Genomic DNA, 12,835 nt, shown 5'->3' on the forward strand with positions numbered 1-12,835 from the left:
CCACCACCCGGGTTGTACATTCTTATCACACAAAACCCCTGAGGCGAGCCTCCATCTCATCTACCCTGCTCCAATACGATGAGTAACATCCTCGTCAATCTCCCAATTACCTTGAATAATGGCCCCAAGATAATTGAAACTATCTCTTTTGGGGATGACTTGAGTACTAATCTTCACTTCCACTCCTTCTTCATACAACTCATCACTAAACTTGCACTCCAAGTACTTAGTTTTTGACATACTCAACTTGAAACCTTTAGACTCTAGCATCTATTTCCAAACTTTCAACCTAGCGTTAACTCCGCCTCGCGTCTCGTCAATCAATACTATGTAATCAACGAATAGCATACACCATGCCCCCCATGTATGTGTCGGGTAAGCACATTTAACGTTAAGGTAAACAAAAATGGGCTAAGAGCTGATCCCAAGTGCAGCCCTATCTCCACTGGAAAATGATCAGAATCTCCTCTCCCAGTCCTCACCCGAGTCTTTGCTCCCTCGTACATGTCCTTAATCACTCTAATATACGCCACCCGATCGCTAGCCTCCATAAATCTCCATAGGATCTCTCTCGGGACTTTAGCGTAGACCTTCTCTAGGTCAATGAATATCATATGCAAGTACTTCTTCCTCTCCCTATACTGCTCCACCAATCTCCTCACAAGGTGAATGACTTCTGTAGTAGACTGTCCCTGATATAAATTCGAACTGGTTCTCGAAAATAGTAACACTACGTCGCATCCTACTCTCCACCACCCTCTCCCAAACTTTCATGGTATGACTCAGCAGCTTGATACCTCTATAGTTATTACAGTCCTGTATATCACCTTTGTTTTTATACAATGAGATCATCAAACTCCACCGCCAATCTTCAGGCATCTTCTTCGTCCTAAAAATGACATTAAACAAACCAGTAAGCCATTCCAAGCTAGCCCGACCCACTTCCTTCTAAAATTCCACTGGGATCTCGTCAGGCCCAATTGCCTTACCCCTGCTCATCTTCTGCATTGCCCGCCCCTTCAACCTCCTTGTTCCTAATACGCCTACAATATCCAAAATCCCTCGAACTCCCTGAGTTCTCTAGCTCACCTAGCACGATATTTGTGTCCTCTCCCTCGTTCAAGAGTCTATAGAAATACTCCTGCCATCTACTCCTGATACACGCCTCTTCCACCAGAACCTTACCATCTCCGTCAGAGGAGGATTAAACCTAAATAGTCGCCCACCTAATCTCTTAAACTAAAAATCCGGTTCCCATGATATATATATATATATATATATATATATATATATATATATATATATATATATATATATGTATGTGTGTGTATATATATATATGTATGTGTATGTATAATTAATTTATAATATATGTATACTGGCTACAAAAAGTAAATATGGATTCTGATAGGCTATTTGTGTAACAATCCTAAAAACGGCTGTTCGTGCACTTCGCCCAACTATTTCCTGGCCCAATAACTTTGAGCCCGTTTGTGTACCTGCTATGGCCCAGTCCGGAACCCCACTGGAGTTCAGAAGTAAAAAGCCCGTCATCTTCTTCCTTACAAAATAAACCTTCGCGGGGTTTCCAGAAAAGTGCTGGAATTGTTTTTTGCTCCCATGTAAAAATTTTCCTGTCAGCTACTGCTTCAAAGTTTTGATCTTTCTCTTGAATTAAATTATTGCTTTTATTGTTTGCTATGGGTGAGACAATTTTAACATCGGAGGCAGCTTCAAGTTCGTCCCAGTTGAACTCCTCATCCCGTATAATTTGTCGGGTGTAAGTATGACTTATTTTTTTCTTTGATTTCAATATCTGTTTCTTTATCTTGCTTAATTTGATTCAATTTTTCAGTTTTAGCTAGTTGTGAGTTTTCTGCTCAACCCGTATGATATGTCGGGTATTATTGATTTGGTTCTTGACTCGTTGTTGTGCTCAAACTATGCCCTTTTTGATTGCCTTTTCTTTTCCTGTGGATTTTTTAGTTTTTTTTTTAATTAGCAACAATTTTGTCACAAATTTCTAACTTTGCCAGCAATTGGGCTGATTGTATACATTAGTACTATTATGCTTTGATTAAGGAAAAAAGAAAACAAAATGAAATCATACATTGGTAATGTATCCTAGGACCAAAGCTACTGGCTTAAAACTTCAATTTCAAATTGGGATTTTTACATTGTACCACCAGAATGCAAGCTGCTCAATTATGGATAATTAATAGGTACAAAGTTGCATTTTCTTCTCGGTAACTGCTTGACCTTTCACCAAGGGGAACTTATGTGGATGTATCTTGGATGAACTTTTCGTCGTAGTATATCTTGGATGAACTTACGTGACTTAACAGCATATTTGACTAGTTCTCCGTTCGGGGATATTAGAGCGCCTATAAGATCCGTATCTTAAATATGCATTTTGCTTGCACAATTATGGGCGGATGCAGATTTTGTTGGGATCGAAGTGACAATCAGACATGTTACTGAACCATCTGAAAATTTGATAAGGTAGTAGACGGTTTCAAGTGGAAATCCTCGTTGTGGGGTTATTCAAGTCTCGGTAGAAATTTTTTAACAAAATCTGATACTTTCCTCTGATTGTATTGACGATGAATATGTCTTTTCCCTTCAGGTTGAAAAGATAATTTCAGGTGAAAGGGCCATCATTTTATGATTGAGAATCAATTCCTAGAATTGAACTCACTTAACAAGGAAGTTTTACCTACATATTTCTTCTATTATGCAATTCCTGCTTATTCTACGTTCCACCAATGCTAGGCATACAAGCAGTGTTTCACTAAGCCCAATATGTTGACTTCATCATCATCTACGTTTTGAACCTGCCTATTTGACAATCTACTATTCTAGGCACATGAGAAGTATTGGTTTCTGAGGTAATCTTGGTAAGACCAAAAGAAAAGTTGTAGTTAAGATGGTTGAAACTTGTAGTGTTATGTGTATGCATGTGGTTGCATTGATTCGTATTCTATCTTTCCTGTCACCTATTCATTATAATAGGGAAATTGAAAATCCGATAGTTTCATGGTTAGCAAGTTACGTGCCTATCAAAATTGTGAGTGGACTTTGGCTAAACTAATAGCAACGTCTACTTTTTTGTGCAGTTGTCAAAAGCAATTTTCGCAGTATACCTGCCCTCGATGTAATACCCGTTATTGTTCTCTTCCTTGTTACAAGGTGAGTGAGAGAAATTCATTCCTTGTAGTGAAGAAGCTTGAAAAAAAGAAGATGATATTCTGCAGTTGCTATTTTTTTTGTAGTCTGCCTATGCTGAGAGTTGTTATTATTAGCCTGTGATGGCTATAAGTCCAATATATTGTGGAGACCCTTTTGATTCATCATTCCTGATTTTTCTTAATGGTATTTTTGGCAGTCTCATAGTCTTCGTTGCACTGAATCCTTCATGAGAGAGAATGTCATGGGGGAACTACAACAATTACAATCAGATGAGGGGAGTAAGCAAAAAATGCTGGACATACTAAAACGATTCCACTCAGAAGATGAAGCAGACACCATGGATGAAGATGGTAAGCATTCTTATATGGAATAATGAATTTATTCCTGCTTGATGCGTTTCCCCAGAATGACATTTCATTAATTATTAGGCATTTGTATTGCTAACTTATTTAAGAGAGGAGTAATATGGAATATTGTTTTTGTTTCTTACAATCTAAAAAAAGGGCAGCCCTGTGCACTAAACCCCGCTTATTTACAGTAGAAGAACAAATTATATTGATATAACTTTTGTTGTATTTTACAACAAGGGGGAAAGTTTGATTTGCTCAAGAAGTTTTGTTTTGCGGGATTCTTTTTTTGTATTATTATTATTCATTTTCTTGATAAGGATACTCAGTCCAGGTTATCATACTTTCAACAAAGTTGGTGAAATTGATGAACTGACATAACATGCTACTATTGAAGACAAAATGAGTTAACATTTCTTATTGCTATGCAATTCTTAACTTTAACTTTTCGCTTATTGGTTTTGTTGCATCAGTTTCCCCGTTGTCTGAGGAGACTATTCAAAAAGTTCTATCTGGTATGTTCCTGAAATATCATATTCTGATGCTGTTTCTTTTTCTCTTTTACATTTGGGCTCCGGGGGAGGGGTGCAGCTGGATTATTTATCCTTACAGCTAATATTTTTCTCTGATCGGGGATGGAATGGTGGCTGCTTCCTTTTATTTGCAGGAGAGGAGATAAATTTTGATGATTTATCTGTTGAAGAAAGGAAACATTTTCAAAGAGCCGTGGCCTCAGGAGAGTTGAGCAAATTGATTAAACCCTGGGAGCCTTGGTGGTTGAAGCCTTCTGCCAAGAATATATCTCTTGGTCAGGACGGAACTCAACTTGTCCAACCACTTGTGAGGGAGGATACAGCTGTGTCTTCAGAAAATGACATAGAAGGTGGTCCGTTACACGACATTCCACTTGGCCCCAACTCTCCATTACCCTCAGTTAGTAAGCTCAGTGCAGCTGAGCCTTCCCCTTTGTTGGCTGTTCACCTGGTTGACATCATGTACAGTTATTGCTTTACTCTTCGTCTCTACAATGGTGATTGGCAATCAGATCCCATAGGATCAGTCACGGTCTTGTTGAACGTCTCGTCTGTTCTTGGTCAAGGGGGGCAACCGGAGACACTGCTGGAAGCTCTATCGCATTGCCTGGAGCAAACGCGTTCACCGGCTTTTAGACACATGGGTGGCCTACAATTTGTGTTGGGGCTACTCAATGATACAATAGCCCTTCTTCATCTCGAGGGTCCAGCCTTAGTTTGCTTACTTTGCGATCTAAGGAGGCTAATTCAACATGCAGAGAAGGATTTGAAGTCAGAGAAGCCGCGCAAGTCCAGAAGTTCTGAAATCAGAACGAAGCTCAAGTCTGCTGAAAGGAAGGTTTATTTTATAATGTGCTGGGCTCACGAGCAGCCACGAGAAGCATGGTCTTCCTTAGCAGCCATTGTCGAGGCAGAGAAGAGCCGATTAATGGATGTCATAGGGAGTAAGACAAGTCTTCCAAAAATGGAGAAAGTACAAAATGAGGGCAAGCCTCTGATTAAGGAAATTGAATAACTGACTATTCTTTCATGTATTCCAGAGTTCCTGTTGCCTGGATTTTTATGTCCTACTATTTTCTCTTTGGAATTTTATGCAAGTTTCTGAAACAAATTCTTTTTTAACAATGAAAGAAAAAAAAAGGTTGTATGGAAAATGCAAAAATCTCTCCTACTTGTGTTATATATATATATATATATATATATATATATATATATATATATATATATATATATATATATATATATATACACACACACACACACACACATAATGCTTCAAGTCTCGACTCTACTTTTGAATTGTGTCCTTTTGGTCATTGGATGTCTCATGAAGACGTGTTTCTAATTACTTTATACATAGACGTAGTTAGTAATACTTAAATGTTTTGGTAGTGTTCTCTTCATTTCGTTTTATAAGGCTGCATGTTCCTTGATTTAGCACTGAGGCTGGTACATTGTGTGTTGTATTAATTAGCTGTGTTAATAATTCAACAACTACTAACGGACACTTCGCCGTTCAAGCTTAATTCTTCCATTTAAGCTCAATTCTTGTCAATCACCATACCAAATGAAAACAAGAGTAAAAAAACATTGATATTTTTTTTAAAATTAAAGATAACCTACTAAGAAAATGAGAATGGTAGATTCGTAATTACAAAGGTAGTCAGAGGCATTTTTGGCTTTTCACGACTCGACGTCACGTAAAACTGATAAAACCCAACGCCATAGTCCATTACATTATAGTTGCGAAGAAGCTTCGCGATTTCTGTAATTGTCATTTCATCAAACACTTCGCAGAAGAATACAGAGCGATTATTGTCTCTTAATTTTACATAGCGAGCAAAATATAGGCGGAAATTCAAATTGAATTGGACAATAAGATAAAAATGAGCGATGTAGCTGATAAGATAGCGTATTTTCAAGCGATCACAGGTGTCGAAGATGCCGATTTGTGCACTGAAATCCTCGCCGCTCATGGCTGGGATCTCGAGCTTGCGATCTCTACTTTTACATCATCAAACTCTTCAGAAAATCACCATTCTGCTACTGACTATGCCTCCGAACCCACCACAAGCACGAATTTACCACCGGAAGAAACCGGTCTTGTCGCCGGTGGAACCGCCGGACAACCACCGGGACTAGCTTGGAAAATTATTACTCTTCCGTTCTCCATCATTTCCGGTAGTCTAGGGTTAATTTCAGGTGCTTTAGGGTTTGGTGTATGGGCCGCGGGAGGTGTACTTTCCTATTCGTTGAGAATGATCGGGCTCAATTCGGGCCGTAATGCCGAGTCCACGTCACCTTTAGTATCTGTATCTGCATCGGCTTCAGAGTCAATGAATTTTGTGAATATTTTTGAGAGGGATTTTGGGAGTATAAGGCCGAATTTTATTGCTGAAGGTTTTATGGATGCTTTACAGAGGTCTAGGCATGAGTTTAAGCTGCTTTTCGTGTATTTGCATTCGCATGAGCATCCTGATACGCCTATGTTTTGCGAAAGGACTTTGTGCAATGAGGCGTTGGTGGCATTTATTAATGAGAATTTTGTTTCCTGGGGTGGGAGTATTAGAGCTAGTGAAGGTTTCAAGATGAGTAATAGCTTGAAGGCCTCAAGGTTTCCCTTTTGTGCTGTTGTTATGGCTGCGACAAACCAGAGGATTGCTCTACTTCAGCAGGTAAACAATGAAGTCTGTTAGGCGATTTAATGATATGATCGTTTTGTTTTTTGCAAATTGTCAATGTGCTGTTAGTGTATGGATTTGGATTAATAGAGAGCTCGTAAAGGAAACAATTTCTAGATATGGTTTGTATCAGGCAAATGTTGTTATATTGCTTTGCAAATTGTCGATATAGTGTTAGTATATGAATTTGGATTGACTGGGAGCCCATAATGGAAATAGTATCTAGAAATTGTTTGTATCTTGTCTAACACATTTCGGGGAAATACTTTAGTTGAAGTGAATGCATATTAAATCCTGGCTTAAAGTTGCTTTATTTAGTCAAAGACTAGCTTTGGATTATGTGAGGGAAATTATGATTCTAGATTGAATTTGGATCAGTAACTTGAAAGCAATCAGCACAATCTTGGACAAACTGGGGATTGCTTGGAAAAAATCCTGTAAACTTGGGGTCTTCATAAACCTTCGATTCCTTTTTTTTTTTTTTTTTTTTTTGTGTGTCCATGATAGAGCCATCTTTAACTTATTAACCACATAGGATATTGGAGAGCAATGCATGTCAAAATATGATTTCGTACTTAATGGCATGGCAGGATTTGATTCAAGGACTTTGTTGACTTGTCAGGTCGAGACAAAGCAATGACAACATTGAACAATTTGTCAACCACCTGAGTTTATCATAAAACACTCCTCAGTTTGCCATACTTTGTTTTATATGATACTTGTTTTCCTAATAAGTAACGAGTTCAGTGCGGAAATCAGTAATGCCTAGCTTAATGTGTTTTTCCTAGATGTCTATTTGTCTACACACAGAGCGTATGGTCGGTTTTTTCTGTCACTAATAAAATATGACGAAATGAGAGAATTTGGAATAGAACTGCTGGTAAATTCAAGAGGATCTAATTGACTATGGGATTGAAGTATAGTTACTTACCTGACTGCAATTAAGTTGTCTGGCTATTTCTGTTAACTTCTATACTACTGTTGCACTAGTATACAAAAGCTCCTTTTGAATCATTTTCTAGAGTTAGAGAATGATCTGAGGGCAATAACTGTTGTATGCTCAGTCAGCTGATTTTTGTGATTTTGGGTATGTAGATGTCATATGGTTGTGTCCCTCTTTGTTATGCTGAAATAGTAATCTTTGAAGTAGAAAGAGAAATGGTGGATCCTGTCTTTCTACCTCATTCTTTCCTTGTCCACATAGTTACACCTTTTGCGCCAGCTTGAATATCAGGAAATATATAAATACACCAACGACAACAACAATACCTCAGTCCCAAACAAGTTGGGCCAGCTGTATGAATCATCACTTCTTCATTTAAGCTCAACTCATACCATCATCATACAGGAAATATATTAATCAAGATAGAAAGATTTTCCTACTGAAATGATGTCTAAAACTGTCATAAAAAAGAAACAAACTTTGTTAGACAAGCTTCCTTTTATCATTATTGGAGCAAGGTTTAATATTTTTAAGTATCAAGGTTCTATTTTTTTTTACCCCTGTATGCTATGTACTCACTACTCAGTGTGACGAAATCGATTGTTGTTAGAAGCAGATTTATCAACTTTTGCACATTATTGCCCACTTTGGTTTTATGCTTCATTGTCTTTTTCACCTCAATATTCGTTTAACAGCTTGTTTGGATGGTTGTTACCCATTGTATCGTATTGTATTGTTATCCCAAAACAATGTTTGTTTTGATTGTTTCATTAAAATTAGTTGTATTGTATTGTTGAATCCATTGTTCCGGAACAATGAAAAGTCCCATCTTTTGAAACAACTGATTTGGTGTGGTGGGATTGTTTCCTATTTTTCTTTCTAATTATGCCCTAACTTATTACTCCATAAATCTATTTTATCCTTTACCTTTTTTTATTTTAACACCAAATCTCCAACCTGTAACCTACTTTATCTTAGTCCCTTTTTTCCTTCTGCCGCTTCCAACTCCAACATAAAAGGTATAGGTTTTGCCTTCTTTTTGTTTCGTTTTTTCTCTTAATGTGATTTTAACTCCAATTTTGATTACTTTAACTCTAATTCTTTGTTCCTTTGTTCTGCCAATTCTCGTTCCTTTCTTTATCATAGTTCTTTATTTATTTTTTCTAATGATAGTTAAAGACATATTTGGTGATAAATTAGTAGAAAGGGGTTTTCTTAAATTATTTTTATGCGTAATTCTTGATAAATTTAATATTTAAACAATTAAGAGTATTTTAGTGAACTTACCAGATATAGTCCGTACGATACAGTCAAACCAAACAGCAAAATGTTAATTAACAACAGCAAACAATACAATCTATCCAAACGTTGTATTCATAAAACTATACAATACAATATAATACAATACAATACATTATAAAACGATGGGTAACAACCATCCAAACAAGCTGTCTGGTTGCAATTTTTGTCACAAGAGTCAACTCATGCCGACATTGACTAGCAATGGTGGCACACATAATGCTTGTAGTTTTTTAAAATATTACTTTTCAGTTGTTCTGGACAATAGGGCACACTTGAAGTATTTTCTGTTAGGAAATTTATCTCTCTTTAAATATCTGAAATCACTTCTATCAGAAATAAAAACTTTTCCCCGTAAATCTCAAGCCTAAAGTTTACCTTTTACTTTTTTATCCATCCCTAAGTGAGTAAAAGGGCGAGTATTATCATGTCATATTTCCTAAAAGCGCCGGTTTTCAGCACCCATGAATTATCGTTGAACACAGTGTTATCTCTGTAATGAAGCGAATTGATCCTTGTTTGTTCTTCCAGCACACTGCTTCATCCTGTTCCATGCTTCATTAATCAGGTTGTTGGAGAGGTTAGCATGTGGTATTCCTTGTTGCTGCTATATGACAATGTCCAAAATTGTATTTGTGAATTGTGTTAGATGCTCTGTTGAGTCTGATCTTTTGGTCAAGAAATAAAATCATATGAGAAGCTTTATTCTCTTTCGGTTTAGCTGCTTGTGTGGGGTCGCCTTAAGCATATCTGTTTTCCTTGTTTGCTTAGGTTTACTGTTGTTATCTCTTAATCTAGGAGGAAAGATGGTGGTTTTCTAGCTAAAAGGTGAACTGCTGTGCTCTATTACCCTCATGGAAACGAAGTTTTGACCTCCCTGTTCCTTTGTATAGGTAATATGTTAATGATGTTTGAAGTTCTAGATTTGAAGTTAAACCCTTGAGTGCGGTCTCTCTTGTAATTATCTTAGAAAACATAGTATTGATTAGCACTGGTTAGCACTTGGCGCTGGTTAGCATCTGGCGTTGTTGTATTTTTGCTTAGCGGTTTGGCTTAGTCTATTTGACGTATTGGAAATGTTTTGTCATTAATTCGGACATATCATGTGGACATTCTTTCCCGGGTTTTTGTTAGTTCTGTACTTCCTTTCTATTGCTTTATCCTTCTTAGCTATCTAGCAAAAAGTAGCTGTGCAAGCTTTTTCCCATTTGTCGGCGAAATCCAATTCTAGTTGTATTTACTATGTTATATACCAAAAGTAGTGCAAAATCATACCAGATATTATTTGATGTTTTGTGGCAGCAAACTTGCTGGACTGGTTTCTACAACAGCTACTTCATTATCCTCTCCTTCAGGTTGATGTCTTCTTGTATATTATATTCTGATGAACACTCTGCAGGTGGAGGGACCAAAATCTCCTGAAGAATTGCTTACTGCACTGCAAAGGGTGCTTGAGGAAAGTGCACCTGTGCTTGTTTCTGCCAGGCTTGAAGCAGAAGAAAGGAGAACTAATATACGTTTGAGGGAGGAGCAGGATGCCGCTTATCGTGCTGCACTTGAAGCTGATCAGGTAAGTACTTTTAGGTTCTAAATAGGCTTTACAAGTTCAATCTTGAGAACAGGGAAAAAGTACCTTGTGCGTTGCTGAACTGTTTATCCTATACCAGGCTAGAGAGCGTCAGAGGAGAGAAGAGCAAGAGCGGCAGGAAAGGGAAGCTGCTGAAGCTGAGAGGAAAAGAAAGGAGGAAGAAGAGGCTCGTGAAAGAGCAGCCCGTGAAGCCACTGAAAGAGAAGCTGCATTGGCTAAGATGCGTGAGGAGAAATTACTGTCACTGGGCCCTGAACCTGATAAGGGTCCTGATGTTACTCAAGTAATCATCTTGGTCTTGGTTCTTTTATTTACCTGTCTATCAGTATATATCATAACCGTAAATATGTGGTTGTTTTTGTTGGTTTTAAGCATGCAAAAAGAAAACCTTGACAGTAAAACGCATATATTAAATGCAGTAGAAATACCTACTTCGCAGATGATTAAATTCTTTGTTTTTGCTTGTATCCTTCAGGTTTTGGTAAGGTTTCCTACTGGTGAGCGCAAGGATAGGAGATTTCACTGTACTTCAACTATACAATCTCTGTATGACTATGTAGATTCTCTGGGATGCCTGGAGGTTGAAAAATACAGCCTTGTGTCTAACTTCCCCCGCACAGTGTATGGCTCAGAGAAGCTTGCTCTGTCCCTGAAAGATGCTGGATTACACCCTCAGGCCAGCCTTTTTGTTGAGTTGAACTCATGAGAACAACATGCTGAATAATGGGGTCTATTGGAAGTTTTGTGCTAGAGCTGTCATCTTCTGCTAAAAACGTTTGTATGTCGATCAGAATTGGCAATGAATTCAATTAGATGCACTATTGTCTTGTTAACGTCGTTAATTTTCATCTACTTTTCCTTAAAATGAATGGATAATTGGATACCATGATATATCCTTTAAGTGGCCGCCTAATGGTCGACCACTTAATCTGGCAAGGTATATTTGAATGAAGCACCACATATAATCTCTCATCTTACGAGATTTAACTTGACCCGTTTAACATCTCAATTTAAAATTAAAAGAAAAAGTGAACAAGTATTTCTTTGGAAATATTAGAAGGCTAGATTTGTCAGCAAGAATGTTACGTTCGCTCAATGATTTATCCTGTTATCCTCTTTACTCATTTTTCATCACATTGAGTGTTGAGTGTTGATGTAACGCATGCCTAGGTGACATGTCCCAATGTTTTTTGTACGTGAAAATTTATCGTGAATTGTCTAGTTTTATATGTTGTTAACCTATCACAATCTTTCTCCTTTATCCAAAATTGGGACCGGGAATCGGCAATGGGAAAGACATTGAACAGGCCAAGTGTATTTGCATAGGACTAACTCAAGGCCTGTTTCCTATCTATCTTAAGGACCACAGGTATATTGTCATCTCTAAAACAGGAAAGACATAACTAACTAGCAGCCTAAATAGCAGCCCTTTAGAGTGGCTACATGGTGTCATTTTCATAAGTTACACAACTCTTGACATATCTAGCTCTTGTTGGATGTCGTTGCAAATTCGCAAGGGAATGACAATATCTTTGTAAATCAGTCAGCTGCAGCTTGGTACTAGCTGCTAATCCCTTAGCAATCTCTTTTAAGGAAACCAAAATACAACCATAGCAAAGCTCAAATTATGCACCTTCCTCTCAGTCTTCATCTGCATGTTCACGAATGTAATTTGTTGAAAGAATCTCCCAAATGACTATGGAGTAAATGTAAAGTGAAAGTAGCAAAAAAATATTAGAGTTCATAGCCCTTCTTCTTCATAAGCAAGACATATCCACATAGCTTATATGATTCAACATATCTAATTTCAACCAAACAACAATTGTTCAAAATTTTTGTTGATGTTGTGGGGAAGCCTTGGTATACAAGTAGTAGACAATAGATAAAGATATGGTTCTCTAAGCAAGGCACCTTTCAAAAGGTTTATTGTTCCTAACATATTTCTATCACCAAATCTCCCTACAATTTGAATTCAGGTCTCTTTCTTCCATTGTAGAACTGAAAAGTACAAAATGTATACTACAATATGCAGTCTAAAGAATCGCACAAATTCACCGAGGAATCAGATTCACTGTGAGAGTAAACCTAATATTATTTGTGATTCACCTTTACATGTTTGTCTATTCAATGAGCAGTGGTTTAGTTTTCCTCTGATATCAGGAAGGAAGAACCAAATAATAGCAAGAACAAACTAAAGAAAATTGACCCTCCCCCCCCCAATACAACAACAACAACAACAACAACAACAACAACAA

At 37.5% G+C, this 12,835-nt stretch overlaps 2 protein-coding genes across 2 annotated transcripts; both read left to right on the forward strand.

Annotated features, from left to right (window-relative positions):
* The first annotated feature begins 1,571 nt into the window (after positions 1-1,571).
* Positions 1,572-5,223, forward strand: LOC107830717 (uncharacterized). The gene is made up of 5 exons (XM_016658349.2): positions 1,572-1,780; positions 3,117-3,189; positions 3,386-3,539; positions 4,010-4,051; positions 4,204-5,223. The coding sequence occupies exons 1-5, from the start codon at positions 1,701-1,703 to the stop codon at positions 5,082-5,084; spliced, it is 1,230 nt and encodes a 409-aa protein (XP_016513835.1). The 5' UTR covers positions 1,572-1,700; the 3' UTR covers positions 5,085-5,223.
* Positions 5,224-5,800: 577 nt separating this feature from the next.
* Positions 5,801-11,413, forward strand: LOC107830718 (plant UBX domain-containing protein 10). The gene is made up of 4 exons (XM_016658350.2): positions 5,801-6,744; positions 10,392-10,562; positions 10,660-10,863; positions 11,056-11,413. The coding sequence occupies exons 1-4, from the start codon at positions 5,956-5,958 to the stop codon at positions 11,284-11,286; spliced, it is 1,395 nt and encodes a 464-aa protein (XP_016513836.1). The 5' UTR covers positions 5,801-5,955; the 3' UTR covers positions 11,287-11,413.
* Positions 11,414-12,835: the final 1,422 nt, after the last annotated feature.

The sequence above is a fragment of the Nicotiana tabacum genome, chromosome 23 (assembly GCF_000715075.1).
Source record: "Nicotiana tabacum cultivar K326 chromosome 23, ASM71507v2, whole genome shotgun sequence".
Taxonomy (NCBI): domain Eukaryota; kingdom Viridiplantae; phylum Streptophyta; class Magnoliopsida; order Solanales; family Solanaceae; genus Nicotiana; species Nicotiana tabacum.

Bases quoted from the DNA above. Each gene is read 5' to 3' on its own strand.
- LOC107830717 (XM_016658349.2), top strand. From the start codon at position 1,701: ATGGGTGAGACAATTTTAACATCGGAGGCAGCTTCAAGTTCGTCCCAG. The intron at 1,781-3,116 runs GTAAGTATGACT...TTTTTTGTGCAG, and splicing joins TCCCGTATAATTTGTCGGGT to TTGTCAAAAGCAATTTTCGC. The intron at 4,052-4,203 runs GTATGTTCCTGA...TTTTATTTGCAG, and splicing joins TATTCAAAAAGTTCTATCTG to GAGAGGAGATAAATTTTGAT.
- LOC107830718 (XM_016658350.2), top strand. From the start codon at position 5,956: ATGAGCGATGTAGCTGATAAGATAGCGTATTTTCAAGCGATCACAGGT. The intron at 10,563-10,659 runs GTAAGTACTTTT...ATCCTATACCAG, and splicing joins CTGCACTTGAAGCTGATCAG to GCTAGAGAGCGTCAGAGGAG. The intron at 10,864-11,055 runs GTAATCATCTTG...TGTATCCTTCAG, and splicing joins AGGGTCCTGATGTTACTCAA to GTTTTGGTAAGGTTTCCTAC.